This window comes from Oreochromis niloticus, linkage group LG10 (assembly GCF_001858045.2).
Source record: "Oreochromis niloticus isolate F11D_XX linkage group LG10, O_niloticus_UMD_NMBU, whole genome shotgun sequence".
In the NCBI taxonomy this organism is placed as follows: Eukaryota; Metazoa; Chordata; class Actinopteri; order Cichliformes; family Cichlidae; genus Oreochromis; species Oreochromis niloticus.
In genome coordinates this window covers 4,245,776-4,267,303 of record NC_031975.2, presented here as the reverse complement: position 1 = coordinate 4,267,303, position 21,528 = coordinate 4,245,776, and the positions used below count along the sequence as shown (strand labels likewise).

General features: G+C 40.8%; 1 protein-coding gene across 2 annotated transcripts; it reads right to left on the bottom strand.

Annotated features, from left to right (window-relative positions):
• Positions 1-407: 407 nt before the first annotated feature.
• On the bottom strand, positions 408-21,303 carry cfap58 (cilia and flagella associated protein 58). Of its 2 annotated transcripts, none has more exons than XM_025910893.1 (18): positions 21,195-21,303; positions 19,497-19,766; positions 19,159-19,307; positions 18,906-19,056; positions 18,341-18,526; positions 16,700-16,837; positions 16,349-16,508; positions 15,391-15,473; positions 5,126-5,317; positions 4,885-5,046; positions 4,567-4,713; positions 3,197-3,337; positions 2,903-3,126; positions 2,461-2,569; positions 2,272-2,376; positions 1,967-2,086; positions 1,643-1,767; positions 408-1,545 (listed from the first exon to the last, which is right to left on the bottom strand). In XM_025910893.1, the coding sequence occupies exons 1-18, from the start codon at positions 21,198-21,200 to the stop codon at positions 1,434-1,436; spliced, it is 2,580 nt and encodes an 859-aa protein (XP_025766678.1). In that variant the 5' UTR covers positions 21,201-21,303; the 3' UTR covers positions 408-1,433. The 2 variants fall into 2 exon arrangements, with proteins under 2 accessions (XP_025766678.1, XP_003449867.1); XM_003449819.4 differs by having other exon boundaries at positions 409-1,545; positions 18,341-18,535.
• Positions 21,304-21,528: the final 225 nt, after the last annotated feature.

The window sequence follows — 21,528 nt, the reverse complement described above, 5'->3', positions numbered from 1 at the left end:
TGTGTAGGGACGGTACCTTGCTCAGGGGTACTTCAGTTCAGTGGATTCGAACCCCTGACTTTCCGATCATGGGGCCACCACTCTACCTACTGAGCTATCCTCCTCATCCTGGAATCCACTACAGTGAGTACTTTGCTGCCATCTTGTGGTGATGACAGGGATATCATATTAACTTACTGAAATGTCTCACGTTTTATAACTGAATGATCCAAGGTAACAAAAATACAGACAGAAGTACAGATACTTGTGTTAAAAAATACTCTAGTAAAAGTGAAAAAGTACAGACTCTGAAATGTACTCAAAGTAGAAACAGGCAGCAGATAAAGTATTTTCTGTTGCCAACATGGAAGAGGATGCCACCTAAACAGAAAAATGAGAACAGTCAGGGGTTACAGTGGGATTTGGCAACACTAAGATCTGTAGCTTTCAATTTCAGGTATGACAACGTGATGAAAGTCTTTTTTATTAAATTTCATGAAAATAGGCTTCCAGTACAATATTCTGAACAGATTCTGAACACTCTACATTTGACGAATTCTTTAATGCTTGTATTGTTAAACAGGAAGTGAAGTCTTCTTAAAATGCTTTAGATGGCAATAAATTAATGCAAACTAGAAACAAAAACTGCTGCTGAGTGATTGTGTGAAGGATGGAGGCTTGAACGAAAGAAAGCATTTATATTAAAACATTTTATATGTATGCAAGTTCCTTTACAGACAGATCAGTCAACATCTGGTTAACATAGATCTATGGCAGAGCCCAGAAACATCAGCAGCAGACTCGGAATAGCAGAACATTTAACAATCCTGAACTCTATTAGATAGCACACACATCAGAACACTGCAAAAGACATGAGTAATGTTCACAATATTCTCTTATTTTAAAAATGAAGAAACTGAATGTTTTACTGCCTGAAACCCAGACGGAGCTGTGCTGATGCTGTGGCTGTGAAAACTGAACACACAGGATTCTTTATTCTTTTCGATTCATACAACCATGTACAAACTGTTAGATTGGATCATTATATTCATCAGATATTATTGGGAGGTTTAATGCGCTTTATAGTTAAACCCTAAAGTCCTTTGGTGCCCATCAGAACCATACTGCTATTTCTAATCTGCATACAAATATTCTTTCATACCTGTGTTGCTCTTTTAAGATTTGCATAATCACAAAGCACAATACATTCATGCTGATGTACTGTTGAGCCAAGCTTGTCTACTCACAAAGAGGAGCACTCTTAAAGACCTCAGTACAGGATTTGGTGGAATTTTGCCAAAGATTTACACACATCAAAAATACTATATTAGAACATAAAACTGAAAGCAACAAATGGTCAACCTTATGCTACTGAGGTCATGGACAGGTGTGAGGTCATGTCATGATTTGTGAACTATTCATTTCAAATGTTTAAAAATATATCAGGTTTTAAATTATCTTCTTACAGGATTATCAACTCTGAAACCTCCTCCTGTAAAATGGGGTTTGCTGCTCAGCTGAGGCAGAAGCTCCGGGTGCTCCACCTTGATCTTTGTCCTCTGCTCACTGAGGAGACACACAGTGAACGAAAAGATGAGCAGCTCAATGTTTTCTCAGTGCGTTATATACTGGAGCTTTTAATTAGAACAAAGATCAGCCTCACCTTTGGAGCTTTTTCTCACTTAGGTACTTCTTCGTAACGTTTGCTAGCTCCATGGCCAGTCTTTGATTCTCACTTTTATACTCATTCATCTTCGAGTCAAGCATCCTCAACTCTGCTATCAGTGCCTGAAAAATTAGATGGAAAAACATCTTTTTGTCAGAGATGTGAGAAACCAGTGCCATCTATCTAAATAGATATTAAAAAAATACTGTCTTGAATGTTGGTGCCATTTTTTTGACTTAAAAAAAATCATCTGATTGAAGTCATTATTTATATCAAAAAGTAAACACAAATGATACAGATCTGGGATATTCTGCACAAGACCTTGAGCTTTTTGGTTCTGTCTCGGATGGTCCACTGACACTGCTGGAGCTGCTCGGCTGCCTCAGGACCCGGCTGCCGGGCCAGAATGTGCTTTAGCTCCACATACAGCTTCTCCTTTTCCTTCATTGTAAAATTAAAAGAAAGGAAATTATGGGTAAAGTACAGGGCTTGAAAGAAGACCATGCATCTGTGAGTCACACTTATTTTTATGAGTAAACTTGAAAAGACAAATGATCCAAAGACGCTTCTGCAGGTACAAAGCGAAGATCATTATTTAGATCAGTTAGTTTAAAACAAGTGTTCACCTGCAACAAGAGCTCACGTTCCTCAAGGTCTTGGGTTTTGGCGATCAGGCGCTTTTGTAAGGACTGAATCTTACGGATGAGCTCGTATTTACCAGGGTCACTCCCCTGCAAGTCAGTCATTTAGAACATGTGAAAAAGAAAAGCTAGTGCTATGAAAGTTTCGAGCTAACAGAAGGATAAATCATTCACCTCTAGTCGCCTCCATCTGTGAATATTTATAGGCTTCAGTTGCTCCTCAAGCACGCTGTTCCTTGCTCTCTCTCTGAGCAGCTGCCTCTGCAGATGAAACAGCTCTTGCCTAAAATACAGGATTACATATTAACATGATTTCAAACTGGAGGTATAAACAACAGTCTACTGCTTCACTCTATTAATTAAGACTTTAAAAATAAATCCATTGTGAAAATATCACAAGAAATACTGGAATCTTATAAAGGATCTATTTGAAATAATTTACTGTTTGACAGCAGCGATTCCTACCTAACACTCTTTCCATCTCACTCCTTTTGGCTCTTTTACTCTAAATACTGGTCTCTGCGGGTCACCTCATTCCTTTTCCTTTTTGTGCTCAATGCTTGTATCTTGCCTTCCTCCTCATTCTTCCCTATTGGCCACAAATGCCTCCCTTTACCTCAGCTCCTCCGTATTGGGCAAAGTCTTGTCAAGGATGCTCTTCTTGTGTCTGAGCCTCTTGATCTCCAGCTTGAGCAGGCGGATGTCTTCGATCCTCTGCTTGTAGTGAAAGTCCCCCTTGCTCAGGATTGACTGCTGGATTCTGATCTTCTCATACAACAGTGTACGCTCATCATTGCTATGCAGCAGCTGCTTGCCCAGGCTGTCCCGCTCTCTGATCACCTTGAGAGAACACATAATCAGAACCTCTTTCTCTGTCTCTCTCTACCCGTCTATGTTTCTCCTTCTTTACCTGTTCCAGTTGTTTCTTCTGTTGGATCTGCTCAGCATCGGCGTCCGATATTATCTTCTGCAGTTTTTGCTGCTCTGTTTTCTGGCTGTCTACACACTGCTTTGTTTCTTCCAGCTGGAGCTTGATCAGCTGCAGTTCTGCCTGTAGGAAATACAGGAAATGTAGATAGGAGCAAACATGGATTCAGTTCAGTTCAAGACAATTTTATTTATATAGCACCAATTTACATGTATATATTGAAATCTGTCAGCTAGATATGATTCAAATCACTCCAGTGGTTTAATACCTGTGGGTGAAAGCCATCTGCTGTAATGAAATTTATTCTCTCATGCTGTGAAGTGCATCATTATAAAATTAAAGGCAATCAAAAAATTGGCAGAGGGAAAGGATTTTCAGGAAATACTGTTCAGCCTCATATGTCAAGACAAGTGATTAGAAGCAATGCCAACTGAGTCTAATAAAAAGGCTTTTATTTTCAAGATCACATGGATGTTTAAACAACCTACAATAATTATTTTTTTCAGAGCTGAGCAATAAATCAGATATAAAATCTCTCAATTCAGCAATATGATCACAGTAAAGTTATGGTTACAGTGTAACTCTTTTTACACGTGTTACACGGCTTCATTTTGGGTGTTTTTATATTACCAGTGTTTACGATTATGATTTATTAAATGAACTTCAGAGATGCTGTGTTCCCGAACATTGCAAGAGTTAAAGTGGAAACTGTTTGGTGAGAAGGCAAAAAAGTGGACAGAAGAGCAAGGACCACTTCTTAATAAAACTTTCACCACTGTGATTGGTTGGCTACTATCTTTTTAAAATGCCAAACCCAGTAATGAAGTGGCATCTTTCACAGGGTATTTAAGGTACTCTCTGTGGTCACTCTCCTCTACTTTGCATTGTCTCACAGCAAACATGATTAAAACAGAGGCAAAAAACAGAGAGAAAATCAACCATTCATGCTCCCATCCACATCTAAGAAGCACCACCCAAACAGTCACAGGGAGAAACTCCACACAGCTGGTGTAAACCCAGGATCTTCTAGCTTGGAAGTGACTGTGTTAACCAACTGAAGTAATAAGCATTTTCTTGTAAAACACTTCCCTCTACTGGTAAAAGTTTTAGTTACATTTTGCAGAAGGCATTTTGCACTATTAAATAAAAGCATTTATAAAAAAAAAAATTAATCCATTAAATCAATTTTAGAAAACAGTGCAAAGCCAAAACCATCCAGAATGGCTATGGTGGGATTCAAATGAATATATATTTTCCCAAGAGTCAAGTTACTAAAAAGGCAAATCAGCAGATAAATACAGACGAGGTCAGACCCAGAATCCATTAGGAACCCTTGTGGAACCTTTCTGTACCTTGAGGGTCTCGTTTTCTTTCTCTAAGCGTTTGTGCTCCTGTTGATCCTTGGCAAGGGCCAGCTCCTTCACACTGATCTCATCTCTGAGTCGGGTGACCTGGTTGTTCATGGTCTTCATCTTCCTTTTCATCTCTGCAATCTCTTCCTAAGGGAGAAAGATAGAACACAATGACCAGACAGGAAAGGGAAGAAGAGAAAAGTTGAAGAGGAATTACAATATAAACATTTGTAAATATAGTGTGTTCAACCTTTTCCCTGGTGTAATTAAGCCCTGCTGAGTGATGACACCAGCAGTGATTCATCACTTTGCTATTACCTGAGTTTCAATGAGGTTTTTGCTGTAGAGGTTCCTTTCAGACACGACAGTCTCCAGCACATTCTCGTGCTGTTTGAGCTTGCACGCAGCCTCGGTGACCTTCTTCTTCCAGTCAAATATTTCTGTCTCTCTAACTTCTACATCATTCATTTTTTGTTGTACCTGTGGAAAGATGAAACGTCCCATTTATAAAAAAATGAACAAGCAAATCCAGGAGACTAGCTCCTCCTGCATGACCTGCCTTCTGCATGAGGCTGCTGGTCTCGTTGATGTAGCGGTCACGTTCTTTCTCCAGCTGCTGGATGATTTTGCGCTGCTTCTGGGCCTCCTGGCGGTAGCCGCTGATCTCGTGCTCCAACGTTTTCTTGTCCTGCTCAAGGAGCTTGACAAGGTTTTGCTGCTTCTCAGTTGACTGCACAGCTTTGATTAAGTTCTGCTCATGGGAATACAAGCATAAAAACAGTAAGCATTAACACAGGCTCCAGCTGCTGAGGACCAAAAAGAAGACACACTCATTTAGTACTGTTGTACAGAAACAACTGGTTACTGAATATGAAGAGTGATTGAGATAAGTACCCTGTAGACCTCCTCTATATCAGTCAATCATAATCACACATTTATCACAACAAAAAATAAATAACAAAAATTCTGAATTAAAAACTGAGAAGTTTGACTATTTTTTGAAACATATGTCCTTGAGTTTGATGTCAGCCAAATGTTTTAAAAAATCCTTTGTGTACACAGTCAACAGTGTGGAAACCAGTACTGAATCTCTTCTGGTATTACAAACAAAATGATTTTGTGTAAAAATAATATCAATATCGAGTGTGTTTTGTCACCAGATTAAAAAATACAAGGTGTTAAGGTTCAGATATTGAGGGGAATCCAAAAATAACCACAGATCCAGCCGGGTGCAATTAGACGACATTTTAATGAACACATGTGTGAGTCCAACCGCCCAATCAGTGTGGAACTACTTTACAATAGTCCGAACAAAGACTCTATAGGGTTGGGGGTGATACTGCTCCCCCCCCCCTCTCAGACACAATACAGCATACGTCAATCCAAAACCACAAATGTTCTGTCAACCCTTGACACAGTCCAGAGAACATCGTCTTCGGCTCGGTGCTTCCCCTCAGCTCGTCTTCGCTGTCGCTTATCTCCGGGACATCTGGTGTACTTCCTGGAACAGACTAACACGTACGCACCCCAACTTTGCAGTCGCAAGCAAAACATAATTAAACTCTTACCTATATAAATGAGTCTATCTAATATGTGTGTATGTATGTCAGCTTCTGCTGCCCTTTATTTCACCCTTCACTTCATCGGCTAAACCTCGTAACCTTTCCACTAGACAGAAGGCCACAACTGAAACTATGTGTGTGTATGTGTGTATGTCTGTACATACACGCTGCACCTTAATTGACCTCAGCTTAAGCAACCAGGCTAAGGCCATCCTGTGTGTGCCTATCTTGACTGATATATAAAATATATAAAACAAATGTTTCAATCTAATACACCTACTTGAAGCATAATCAAAGCTTAATCAAAGATAAATGCATAATAACCTGCTCAAAATTCTTGCACTCAGGCTCTGCTTTCGGTTTCACTTCTGCAGAAGCATGCCTTGCAGAAGTGTTTCCTGTCTCATTTTGGCACAGAGTTACTCTATGTGGGGGCCTTTTCTTTCACCATGCAGTCTGCATATAAACATCTAAGATTATAAATTCAACTCAACAGTTTAAAGTGGTTCTTCTTGGACCTGTAATAAAGACTAATATAATACCAATATATTTGAACATCTGAATGCATCTGAATGCAACATCACTATTAATAATGAAATGGTAATGATGATTATAAAAATAGCCACAAAAATATCTTCCTCTTCCTGACAAAGGTAAAACTCCTCCATCCATAGAAAAGGGAGATATAAACAACATCCAGAACCACTGCTAATCTCCCAGAGCACAAAATCTTTTAAAACTGGTCTGTGATCTGAATACTCAGATGCCACATCCTCAACAGCAACCATCCAGCTTAAAGCTTTCTTCTTGGTAGAGAAAAAAATAGATCCATGAAAAGCCTTCACGATTCTGATCCAGCCACAGGAGCACCACAAGCCAGGGTACTCTTACGGTGCGTTCACACCGAACGCGATAGAGGCGGCCAGAGCGTCAGGTTTACATGTAAAGTCAATGGAAAGAGGCTGATGACACGCGATTGCGCGTCCGGCGAAAATTCTGAAGCAGATTTGCGTCGCGAAAACGCCAAAACGCCTGAAACGCGCGTCAGTGTAGCGCGTCTGGCGCGTTTGACTCGCGGAAAAAACCACGCGCGTGAGTTTTTGTGTTGCATTTTGTGCATACGCGTCTTTCGCCTCTACCGCTCGAGTTGGAAAAATTTGAACTCCAGCGTCAAGTCGCGCCGCGTCAACCAATCAGGAGCCTGGTGACGTGGCTGTAACCAGGTCAAAGGGGCAGATCAAACCAAAGCCCTTCATTCTTCATTCAGTATGGAGGAAAAACTCATCAACGCAGTGGCTAATCGTCCAGAACTATACGATGCTAGCTGCTACTTCTACCGGGACAGGAATAAAAAGGACCGAGCTTGGAGGCACAGAAGTGAGGAGATCGGGCAACCTGGTAAGTTCATTTGTTCTTCTTTTTAATTTTCAGACTGACCCGATGAAGCCGCGCTAAAGCTAGCAAGCCCGCCTACTGTCCCGCTATTTTCCCACTGATGTACAAATACCGTTCTGGTTTTATGCATGTTGTCATATAGGAATATATTGTTTATTAATAAACAGCACACAGTGGTCCCGCTCATCCGTCACTGCCTCGCTTTTTCGCTGATTTTTCATTGCACCGTACAGCATTGCATTCTGCAGCCTGACTGACAAATCTCCTCCGTGTCGTGTCTCCTGCGCTTGCCAAATTGATCATGTTTGGTTTTGATAACCATCACGTCCAATAGAAAAAACAGCACAAAAACACACATAACTATGACCCTCATTCGGAAATAGACACCTGCACCGGGAGGAAAAGGAAAAGGCGCACGAAAGTGGCAGGCAGATGAAGACAAAACGCGGCATAAAAATACTTTTACGTTTTGCAATCTACAAAGGTTTGCACTTTGAGAATCAACTTGTGAGAACTGTGACTAATGTTCATGTGTGTGGGGAAAAAAGTGTATAAAGTGCGTGGCGAGGGGCTAGTTATTCTGAGAACCCCTGCAGCAATAAAACAGGGACCACTGTATATACTTTCTCTATGATTATTGTATTCAACCTGTTAACAGTTAATATTGTCTTGATAGAACCAACTGATTCTGCTGCAGAGCATCCCCTGTTGCTTCTCCTGGCTCCCCAGTCCCTGAGCTCCTGCTGCTGCACCCACAGGTATGTACAGCAAGCACTGATAGCTTTTTACTCGGTGTGGGATTGCCTTGTGATCACCTTTACTAAATATCTACAACTAATCTGATTATATCCTGTTTTGTTTTTTCAATGTTGAAATTAAAATCTAGTAGCAGCCTTCTCATTTCTTTGTGTTTTGTGCTGTGTTTTACACGCCCAGAGAGGAGGACAGCTCCGAGGCAGATGAGGGACGGGTCCCAGGACGGTCCATCGGCGGTGGAGCTGGCCATCCTGGTGTCCCTGAAGAGGCCACGCCAGTCTGCAATGGAGCATTTCCTCCTCAGCCTTGTTCCTGCTCTGGAGAGCAGCTGGGTCTTTTTTTTTTTTTATTCCTGTCTCTCTGTAAATAGTTATATTTTATATATTTATGTTTAATGTTTTTCTCTGTGAGAATTTTAATATTATTTCAAATAAATTTTTATAATGACTAATGTCTCAGTTCTACTACACAGCAAATGTTGGCACACGACTTGACACATGTAGAATTTATTTCATATTACACTAATGACAGAATATACTAATACAGTGGGATGCAAAGGTTTGGGCAACCTTGTTAATAGCCATTATTTTCCTGTATAAATCGTTAGTTGTTACAGTAAAAAATGTCAGTTAAATATATCATATAGGAGACACACACAGTGATATTTGAGAAGTGAAAAGAAGTTTACTGGATTTACAAAAAGTGTGCAATAATTGTTTAAACAAAATCAAGCAGGAGCATAAATTTGGGCACCACAAAAAAAGAAATGAAATAAATATTTAGTGTATATCAATGTGTGTGTCTCCTATGTGATATATGGGGGGCCTTTGTCTGGACGTGCTTCCCATCCAGAGCTCCACAGCAGAGAGGGAAGTTCCAGCGCTCCTGGAATCCCTCTGTGATGGACCGCCAGTCTCCAGGTGAAGGCACAGCCATGAAGTCGCCCACTAGACAGTCCCAGATGGCCGTCGCTACCTGGGGGGTGATCTGGCACACCGTGGACACACCGACTCTGAAACTGAACGCGATGGTCCTGAAGGAGTCCCCGGTGGCAAGGAACCTGGACAAAAGTGTTCAAAATTAGTATTATGTGTACTGCAGTTACAAAATACATTATTCAAATTCCAAAATACTTTTGTGATGTCAGATTTAAATTACAAAACATAAATCTTACATAAAACATTTTCTAATTATAAGGATAATTACATAATATATATTAGATATAATATAAAACAGTCAGTTGTGTTTTGTTTTAACTTTACCATATCATAATTTGATTGGTAGCAACTTTTACCACTACAGTGAGCCAATCACTCATAATTCCTAAACATGTAAATCAGGCAGGAATGAAGTAAGACATTAATAGAAATAAAGAGTTGTATGTTGACATGTAGCCCTTTCCTTGCTTAAATCATTAATATTTTTGAAAAATTAATCTGTGATAAGACATAGCTTATCAAGATAGAACCATATAACTAAAGATGAACCAAACTGTTCACAATTTTATCTACCTCTCAGTTTAAAGAAAGGCTGGTGACCCCTGTTATAGAGTCTGACAGCTGCGAGGATTACATACAAATATTCATCTATACCAGAATTAAACCAGGTGTAAATAAGGAGTGAGTATCACTACAAAGATTAACCCACAGTGGCCCTTGTACCAGTTTGATATCAGCAAACACAGAGAGCATACATTGATAGACACCACAGCCATGCTATCAATGCAAACACTGATAACAGCATAAATTGAATTAAATCGGGACTTGATGAGACCTTTCAAGCATCACTAGAAATATTATAAACAGTCGTCTCCATACCACAGTTTGCTATCAGTAAACACCGACGGCATTCATTGATAGCATAGCACATCCGGTGTAGCAGTGTATAAACGATAGTTTAGCATATATTAGCACAGGTATCAATAAAGGACTACCGTATTAAACACTTTTACTAACCGCAGGCAGATGGACAGGCGCTCTGCAGGTGGGATTGAGCGCCTGTAGTTGGTGTCTAGGCGGGCGATGCTTGGACCAACGCGGGACAGCAGGTCCTCAAACTGGGCGAGGGAAAGACGGCGATATCGCTGAAATCGGCTGTCATCCAGGCGCAGCTCCTGGAGCAAGTGGTGAAACTCACCAAACTGCTCACCCGTCTGGAGGACTTGATGGACCCAGGTACGGCGAGGACGTCCTTAACGCTGCTGCTCTGCTCTCCACAGTAAATAGAAACGCTAGCTCGACAGCTGCCGTCTAGCAAAGATACTGTCTGGCACAACTTCCTCCCACATCCCTCCCACATTTCCGGTTCACGCGCGTCAAAATATGCAATTTTGACGCGCGATGGATTTTTCTTGGACACGCGTTCGAGGTGCGAATGTGCACGCGTCAAATTAGGGGCGTTTGGGGCGTTTTCGCTCGCGCCTATCGCGTTCGGTGTGAACACACTGTTAGTCTGGTTCTTAGCCTGGATTAATGGGGAGGGTTGTGTCAGAAGGGGCATCTGGTGTAAAACCTTTCTCAAATCAAATATGTGTGTCATCAGGAATGAGATTTCCACACTGGATCGTTCAGGGCCCAGGTTAACAACAAATCGCCTTGGGTGCTGTTGGGCAGTGCCGATGGAAACTGTGCTACTCTTGGCTGAAGATAAAGTGGGAGGAGGGGGACAAGGTGTGTTAAAAGGCAACGAGAGAGAAGGAAAGTCAGGAGTGTCGAGGTGAGAGTAGGGGTTTTAAATATAACGATTATGACTGATAAAGGGAGAGAGAACAAAGGCTGATATAAGGCAGGGGTCTCCAACTCCAGTCTTCGAGAGCTACTGTCCTGCAGCTTTTAGATGCATTCTTGTTCCAACATACCTGACTCAAATTAATGGCTTGTTACTTCGCCAAACTGGAAGACAGGCCGAAGAGCTTATTCAACCATTTGATTCAGCTGTGTTGGAATAGGGATGCTAGGGATCAAAAAGCTGCAGGGCAGTAGCTCTCAAGGACTAGAGTTGGAGACCCCCGATTGTGGGTGGATGCAAACTGTCCCACCATGGTGTAGATAGGAAACAAAATGGAGTAGAGGTAATCTTGAAGGGTGAGCATGGTGGAGGTAAAGAGAGCGTCAGAAAGGGCGATGTGAAGCTGGAAAGCAGGTGATGTTGAATGTTGTCAGTGCATATCCTCACTTAGAGGAGAAAGAGGAATTCTGGAGTAATTCTGGAAGACTAGGTGTAAGACAAAGAACGAGGTGGCACAGGCAAGGAAAAAAAGTTTATAATGGGTTGTATGGAAGAGTGGGCACTAAGGAAGAAGAAAAGCAGTCGGTTCAGATGACATACCTTTGGAGGTATGAGGATATCTAGGAGAGAGGGCAGTCTAATGTTTAACCAGATTGTTTACCACAATTTTAGTGAGTGAGAAAATGCCTGAGAAATGAAGAAGTGTACTGTGAAAAGATTTTGTTTATTATTCAAATATGCTTTGCTTGTGATTGTGTAAACTCTGAATGACGATTCACCCTGATAAACATGAAGCCTTGCCTATGCTTATCATATGCCTGTGAAGACAAGTTTCTGTGTAAAGAGGAACGGAAAGTTCCACTTAAGCAGATGTTTAGTCTAAGTATGAACAGAACGTTTTAGCAAGATATGCATTTGTCTGTTAAGCAATCTATATTCTTTAGCAAGATATGCATTTGCAATCTATATTCTGAGAACAGGCGGAGACTGCCTCCGCCCTGTTGAGTAACCTACATGCCTACATAACCTGCAATAAAGAAGTGTACTGGTGTGACTCTCTCTCGAGACGTTCACCCATGTACATGTGATTGATTATATTGTCTCACTGTGTCTCTGTTTTACTTTGGCAGCCTTCTATTTGGGAAATTTCCCCCGACATGTACTAAAACCAATATTCAAGCACAACGGTGGTATGCTGAACTGTAATAACTACACGGGGCTAAAGCTCTGACCCCCTTCTTATTTGCAGTGTTAATGAACAGGTTGACAGATGAGGTCAGGCAGAAATATTTTGTGCACTATGATATTTGCAGATGATGTCATGATCTGGCAGTAGATGGAAGAGAGATGGAGGAATGCTCTGAAGAGAAGAGGAATGAAAGTCAGTAGAAGCAGACAGAATTAGTGTGTAAAAGTGCAAATAGAACAGAAGGTGGACAAGTTAAAAAACCTGGGGTCAAATGTCCAAAGCAATGAACAAGAGAAGTGAAAAACTCCAGGTGTTAAACAGGACTCCAGTCCAGACCTTTTGCACATTGATAACATAAGGACACACCAAGCAGCTGAGCAGTTGAAATCCTATGCAAACGGGCAAGCATATCAATATTGGCCTCACCAGTTCCTAAACACTTATAAAGCCTACCTACCTACATAACAAAATTTGATTTGTTAAAAGGGTACTGGCAGGTTCCTCTAGCTAGTAGAGCCTCTAATATTTCAGCTTTTGTTACTCCAGACCATTTCCTGCAGTACACAGTAATGGAATTTGGTATGCGAAATGCACCAGCCACTTTCCAACGGCTTATGAACTCTGTGTTAGCAGGCATTAAAAACTGTAACGTGTGTTTGGATGATATCGTGATATATCCGTTGTGCTGGAATGAGCACATTAGCACACTGAGGAATGTTTTTGCTCATTTAGCCCAGGCTTCCCTATCCCTGAACCTGGCAAAATGTGAATTTGCCAAGGCGGTAGTGACATACCTCGGCAAGCAAGTGGGACACTGCCAGGTGTGCCCGGTAAATGCGAAGGTGGAAGTTGTCCTGAGCTACCCTGTGCCCACCACAAGACGGGATCTCAGGCGCTTCTTGGGTCTAGTGGGGTACTACAGATGTTTCTGCCTGAATTTTTCGACAGTAGTGGCTCCTTTGACTTGTTTGTGCAGTCCAAAGGAACCCTTCGTATGGACTGCCGAGTGACAACATGCATTTGACTGTGCCAAGTCTCTCCTTTGCAGTGCCCCTGTACTGGCTGCTCCTCAGCAAGGCCTTCAAGCTGGAAGTGGACGCAAGCGCTACTGGTGCTGGGGCAGTACTGCTACAGGCTGTAGCTGATGGCATCAGTCACCCGGTTTCCTACTTCTCAGCTAAATTCAAGCCTCATCAACTCAACTACTCCACCATTGAGAAGGAAACGCTGGCCATGTTGCTTGCTTTGCAGCATTTCGACGTGTACGTGGGATCAACCACCACTCCTGTTATGGTTTATACTGACCATAACTCTCAGGTATTTCTAAAACACATGTACAATCACAAACAGAGATTGATGAGGTGGGCGTTGCTTGCTCAAGAGTACAACATAGAGACATCAGACATAAGAGAGGTATGGATAATGTGGTAACTGATGCACTGTCCAGGACGTAGTGTTGATCTCCCTAATGAACTTGGTGGTATGTGTCAAAAGTATGTCTGTTTTACTTTATGTAATATTTTATGTGGGGGGTTGTTACGGTCGCTGACCTCTAGTGGCTCTCCCTATGTGAGAGAGAGCCTTTTCTCCCTTTCCTGTGTTCCAGGTCTGCCTCATGAGCTGTAGCTGAGGTGTGTTGCAGCTCGTCAGCCACGGCATATAGACTGCCATCTCAAACCACCATGCCTTTTCTTCTTCCCCCTTTTTGCCTAAGCTGTGAGCTGCAGTGGTTTGGGCAGCAAGCTACAGCTGTGTGTGTGTGTGTGTGTGTGTGTGTGTGTGTGTGTGTGTGTGTGTGTGTGTGTGTATGTGTGTGTGTGTGTGTGTGTGTGTGTGTGTGTGTGTGTATTTACAACTTTGGTGTAACCTTGGTGTGTGGGTTTGTTTTTTTTTGTTTTTTTATCTCGTGAATGAGGGTGTGCCTTTACTAAGATAACTGTGAACCACAGTGGAAGCAGGTAGGGGTTCTCTGCCATTTTTGTTTCAATTGTTTTCTCCTGTTTTGTGGCTAGTCAGAGAGAACAGCCAATGTATTTTTATTTTTCGATAGAGAGATCTCAGTTTGTTTTTAGTTAGAAAGGGGGTGTTTTGTTTGTTGTTTTGGCCTTGGAGACCCTGACGAACAGAGCTTCCCTGTGTTCATACTTGCTTAAGTAGTTTTGTGTAATGAATCATGTTTTACTGACATCTACCTTGCGGCAGTTTATCATTTCTTTTTCACTTTCTGTTACCCCCCACCCCACACTTCGCTTTTGAGTGTGGCGTAACATGCTCAAAACAGGTGAGATGACCCAGCAGCTTTCAATTTTTGTCAAAAGTGCAGAACTCAAACTATATCATCACAGCTTCAATCCTAACAGTGCAGTTAAGTGGACTTTATTGAAGGTTTCATACATGTAGCCTTATACCACAAAAAAAATTAAAGCCAACAAAATACCCATGCTTATGTACTGGACACCTCTCACTGTAAATGAACATGATATTTATTGTTCAGCCATAGTAAAAAGCACAAAAGCAAACATGTTCTGTTATACAGTAAATCATCTCAATACATATTTGGGGTTCAGGTATTTGTTTTAGTCTTTGTATTTGTTTATATTGCAAAGGAGCATTTGCTAGTGTCAGGAAATCAATATCCTTAGTATCCTTATTTTCCTATTATATTGTTTTATGTACTTTAATAATGAAGGCTTGTAGAGCAAGGCCACCTTTGGCTCACAAACTAAGTGCTCAGCCAGACTGAAAAACAGGAAGTTTTAGTGCACAGGCATATTAATAGACACAGAAAAGAGGAACTTTCCATATAAGCAATGTTTGAGACTGTGTGACGTGTAAAGTACCAAAATAACACCTATATGAGACACAGTTTATGATTCTAATGTTAGAGCTCTTGCAACTGGCATTTGAGCTGTGCAGGACTCTCTGTCTTCCGGAAGATGATTGAATAAAAAGAAATATAAATGTTTTAACACCCTATGAGTCGGTTTTCTCTGTTCTATCATGGGGACAAAAGGATCAGGGTTTAATACTAGCAATGGTTTATGCTGCTCTCCCAAAGGGCAGGGATGATTACACAGTATTATAATTATGGGGTTAAAAAGGTTTTGTTGTAATCAGATTCAAAATGAGCACATTCTATAAAATGTCCCAGCTTGGTTTATAGTGTGTCACAGCACTATAAGCTATAACGGATACCTTATTTAAGATGTCTCTCTCTCGGATCAGCTCATCTATGGCTTTCTTGTCAGCTTCTACTTGCTTCTGAGACAATTCAAGATCTGTAGAGGAAGAAGGGTGGTGATTACTAAATGATATGTACTGATGGTCAGTTGTGTTGAACATTTCAAAATTGACCATTTTTTCTTCCATCAGTGTGGCGCTGTGTCATCTGAAGTCATTTCTCAGGCCTAGAAATTGCACTGAAAAATTACAATGCAATTTAGAAGGCTTTCTGGTGTCTCACTCCTTATTGAAAATGATGGCAGCACACAACTTAAACTAACACTGAGTGCTGCATCCCTCTACTCTGCTCTGATCAGGTGTTTGTGTGCATTTCTAACAATCATAACACTTTCTTACTTTTTGGCCTCATTATGTCAGCCACCAATACAATATGTATCCAAGGCCACGAAAGAAACACGTTCTCCAAATTCCTTCAAAGGGTTTTTCATTGCAGGATTTACAGTGGCTTGCAAAAGTATTCGGCCCCCTTAATTGCAGCAAAAGGTGGTTCTACAAAGTATTGACTCAGGAGGCTGAATAATTATGCACACCCCACTTTTCAGTTATTTATTTGTAAAAAATGTTTGGAATCATGTATGATTTTCGTTCCACTTCTCACGTGTACACCACTTTGTATTGGTCTTTCACCTGGAATTCCAATAAAATTGATTCGTGTTTGTGGCTGTAATGTGACAAAATGTGGAAAAGTTCAAGGGGGCCGAATACTTTTGCAAGTCACTGTAGTTCGTAATATCAAAAAGCCACTTACATTCTGGCTTTTTTAACATAGTGATTACTGTCACTGCCTCAAAAATATATATTATTCAGTATATGCCTGTAAAAGTTCTACTTCAAATCTGCAGATGTAAGACGGTCATTTATGTTGCAAAGTGCTTGTGTGTTTCATGAGTCATAAGGTGAGCTCCTTTACCTTTCTCCAGACCAGCGATCTGTGCTTTCAGGGTCTCCCGTTGCACATCCACATCAGCTTTCTGATCCTCTATCTGGTGAAACTTCTTCTGGATGGCTTCTCTCATCTTTGTTTGTTTGGCAACTTCCTGACGCAACTGACTCACCTCCTCCTCTCTCATCTGACCAGTGGGGGCAGCAGGGTGTTTGAAACATTACACACAGTGATGGAAGAGGGATATGGACAGCATATGTCATTGTACATGCATAGGACACTGACTCTGACTACATTCTGATATATCTCTTAATGAACTCTCTGAACAGTACCATGTTGTGACTCTGTTTAAGTGTACATTAGTGGACAACAGTGTACCTTAAGCTCATTTATATTCTGTTGATTTTGCAGGGAGAGGTGTTCTTTGGTTGATGACAGCTGCTCACACTCGTGCTGCAGCTTGGTGTTCTTTGCCTGCATCTGCTCCAACTCCTTGGCTGACTTTTCATTCAAAATCTGTTGCAGTTAGAGAACAAATATGTATTCTTTCATTCAAATCAATTCAATTTTATTCACATATTGCCAAGTCACAAAAACCTCACCTTTAGGTAAGGACCCTAAAATATTAGAAAGAGGCCCTGAGTAAATGTGGTTATCCCAGATGGACATTTGTCAAAGCTCGGAAGGCGCCTAAAAAAAGCTCCAGCCGATCCAGGAGGGAAGGACAACTGCTGCCTAAGAGAAAACCCGTAGTGATCCTGTACGTGTCAGGAGTATCGGAACAGTTGAGACACATTTTTTTCTAAACATTTTTTCTCTGTGGCTTTAAACCCCAAAACAAGCTTTGCCAAAAATTGGTCCACCCCGAGGATCGGGTCCCCCGACACAAACACAGTAATATAGTGTACGCTGTTAAGTGCCAGGAGGATTGCCATGATTTATACATCGGGGAAACCAAACAATCTCTGGTGAACTCATCAGGCCAGGACTCCACAGTCTGCTTACACCTACAGGCCAGTGGACACTCTTTCAATGACGAGGACGTACACATCCTGGACAGGGAGGAACGCTGGTTTGAGCGCGGAGTCAAGGAGGCCATTTACGTGAAAAGGGAAAGAGCCTCTCTGAATCAAGGAAGGGGCCTAAGTGTACATCTGTCATCATCTTATAATGCTGTGATTGCAGCCATTCCCCAACTCTCTGTGAATGGTACTCATGGCCATTGATCAATGATCAGTGGTTGTTGATCAATGGTCATGATCAAGAAACTGACCTCACAGCACATTGTTCATTCTGTGGGCTAGCTTCAGTTATTGTGCAAATGTGCTGTTTATAAAATTGGGGAAACCTGCAGTCAGCTGAGACTGAAGAAGTCACTTGGATGAGTGACCAAATGTTTCTCCCACTGAAAACGGTACGTCCAACCTTTTGGGATTTACTTACCTGGATCATTGAGCATGCATCAAGACAGTACTAGAAAGAAGCTCTGTCACTGCAACTCTGCTCTGCCACCTCCAGCTCAGTTTCCTGTCTTTTTTTTAGTGGCAGCATCAAAACCATACAAAACCTCACTACCAACTTGTGAAAATTCCCTTTCACTCGTGCTGCTGTCTTTCTATCCCAAATCACCCCTTGCACTTGTTTCCACCCACTCTGCCCTGACTGCACACTCTTCTTCACTTCTTTTTTGGACTGTCTGTTACTTTGTATGGAAGTAACAAGTATGGAAGTTTTGGAATTGAAAGAGAGGAGCTAATTCTACATTATACTTATTTGTAAAGGTAATTATTACAAATTCTAGTATTTAAAGTAAGAAAAAGTTATTTTTCGCAAGAATTTGAGGCATTTCTTTTTCTTTTAAGCACAACACATCTAAATATGTAAAATACACGATATACAACTAACAAAAAAGATTTATGCGATAATAACCTACGGTTTTAACTGAGACAATAAATATGATAGCAGATATTTTTGAACATGTCACACCAGAAAGATAATCCATCCCACTCCCTTGCTTACTTTTAGCTCTTTTAGCTGCTGCTCCAGTTTCTGCTGCTCCTCTTTAGCCTTTTGGCCTTGCAGATTCAGAGCTTTGATTTCACCCATCCTGGCCTCCATATCGACATGCAGCTGCTTTACCTCCTTATCCAGCTTTTCCTTCAGCCTCATCTCGCGGGAAATCTCATTCTGTTGCACCTGAAGCTCCTGTTGGAGCTGGGTTTAGACAGGAGACAAGCAGCAGTCTGGAGTTAGAGTGGAATTTTATTGTGTTTATCAGTCAATGGTCATGAAATCCTACCTCGAGACCAAAACATGCAAATAGAAAATGCATGAAATCATCTATTGAACCAGAAAATACTACATTAGTGCATGTTTATGTGTATTGGGGTTTGGGGGTTTTTTTCTTAGCTAAAAGTGCTTCAAATGGCCATCTGTACATATACTGAGACGGGGTAATACTGTATCATTATTCATTTAAATATGTAATTACAGACACCCATTATTAAAAGAGTTTCTTTTTTTGCAGGCAAAGTTTAAATCGCTGATCCTTGTGTGTTGCATTATTAGATACAAATGTTTTTACCTGTGAAATATTCTCCATGGCACGCTCTCGTTTGGCCTCTATCTCTTGCTGGGTTGCAATGGCTTTCTTTAGTTTTTCTCTCAGACCCTCTGCTGTAGTCAGCAGCTGATCCCTCTCTTTGGTCAGCTCATCAATCATGTTAAATAGATCACTAAAAACCAAAAGAAAAAAAACCACACACACACACGTTAAAAATGGTCTAATCCACTTAATCCAACATCTGTACAGTCAAAAAAAAGGGCAACAGACACACTTCTGTTCTTCGTCCCTGGAAAACCCAGTCTGAATTTCAGCCATTTTTGTTAGGTTGGAAACATCTTCTTGTAGTTTCCTGATTGTCTCTTTGTCCTTCTTCTCTTTATCATGAGCAGCATCAACCATTTTCCAGGCTTTATCCAGCTCCTACAATGTAAGCAAATTATTTTCTTTACCAGAAGCTACATAATAAAGAAAATGTTAAAAAAAAAAACAACACCAAAAAAAATTTCTATACCCATCACCTCATGATCAGAAAATTATTGCTATGGTCAAGCACCTAAATGAATAAGCTATTCTGCACTATGCTGTAGTTCTTGTGTTTGGGGCACCTACCCTTTTTAGTGATGTTATTGTTGTTGCATCTTCCTGAGATAATTTCAGGGCTGCAGCCACCTTAGTTGAGGTGGACACAATCTCTGCATTCAGCTCTCTGCATTTAGACATTAGCCTCTTTTCGTTCTCTCTTGACTTCTTCAGCGCATGGATGAGCTTCTCGTACTCCACCCGGATTTTGTCCATGCTCGCATCGCCAACCAGCTCACTGAGGACCACCTGAAACTCTGCCAAGGACTCAAAAGAGTCTTCTCCTGTTGACCCCGTCTCCTGGGAACACAGCAGGTAAACTGTAAGTCTATCAGTCATATCAACTGTATTTAAAGCACATTTAAAACGTATCATAAACCCTTTAACAAAAAAGTAAAGTAAGCATCTATTTTAAAGCACATTTAAATAAAAAGACAAGCAAATCCTACAATAAAATTTACATTTTATTAAAAATTAATAAATGTTATTAATTTTATTAAATTAAATGAAGATTTGGACAGAATATGTGAGCACCAATAAGAAAATCTGACTGGATAGAAACAAAAAACAAACAAACAAACAAGAGGCTCCCTGACTAAAAGCAAGTGGAAATAATATTTGAGCTGTTGGAGGGCACTTTTTGTGGAAGGCCAGACTATTTCAGGGTCTGGGGGCAACAGCTGTGTCTTAAACCAATTCAGGACTTCTACAAAGCCACGCTGTTGTAATATATACAGCATTTTCTCCTTGAAATATGCAAGGCTTTCCCAGAAAAGACATTATCTGGATGACAGCATATGTTGCTCTCAAACGTGCTCATACCTCTCAGCATTGATAATGCCTGTCCAGATGTGCAAGCTGCCAATTCCATTATCACTAATGCATCTCCATACTATCAGATATGCAGGCCTTTGAAGTGATAGCAAGAAGCCAGATGGTACCTCTCTTCTTTATTCAAGAAGATGCAGTGTCCATGCACTTCCAACACTAGTTTCAAACTTTGATTCATCTGGCCACAGAACAGTTTTTCACTTTGCCTCAATCAATTTTAAATAAACTTTGGCAATTTGTGCAAACTGTGTTCTCGCACAGAGAAACGCTGCTGAGCCCATGCAATGATTTCCATGATAGAGTCCTGCTGTTTTTTAATGAAATGCTGCTTGAATGACCAAAGACTGTCGGACTCCAATACTGGTTTTTAGCCTTGCACAGATATTTATCTTTACTTCTGAGAGCTTCTGCTTCTCTAAGCTGCTCTTTTTATAGCCAGTCATATTACTGAACTGTTGCCAGTTAACTTAATTGCTTGCAAAAAATGTTCCCCATGCTGTTTCTTTTTAGTACCACTTACTTTTCCAGCCTTTTTTGCCCTGTTCCAGATTTTTTGAGACTTGTTACTGTTATCAAATTCAAAATGATCTAATATTTTTCATGAAATAGTAAAATGTCTCACGTAAAAAAAAAAAGATATATTTTCTCTGTTCTGTTATAAATAAAATATGAGTGTATGACATTTTTTACATAGACTCATGAGGACACTGAGACAATCCTTTCTACAACAGATGAGCCCACTACTTACTTTATGCTATTATGAGCTAAGTCTAAAATGTATCTCCTTAGCTTTAATGAAAAGTCAAACAATGACATTTTTTAAACCTCATGTTAGCCGTTTAATAGCCAGTATTCGTCTGTGATACTCTGACTAAACCATTTTCAAGACAAACTTACCTCCATGCTACCAACTCAAAGTCACTTTATATTTTCTGGGTAAAATTCCTTAGCATAGCACTAGGGTTTCTATCAACAGAGCTGTGTCATTGGTTGCTAAGCAACCGTGATCTCGCGAGAGGCATGGATCTCGAGGATTTACAAGGGAAAGAAGTTTATTGACGCTTCCCTTAGTTTGAACACGCTCGTCTTTTCTTTATTAATCAGTTTTGATACATACCGTTTTTATGTCTCAGTGACCACAGATGGGGTCACTTGAGTTGTCATTCTTTTCTAAGGCTGTTTCACACAAGTTTACACCATGGAGGTTTACCTGAGGAAAGTGAGCAAATGT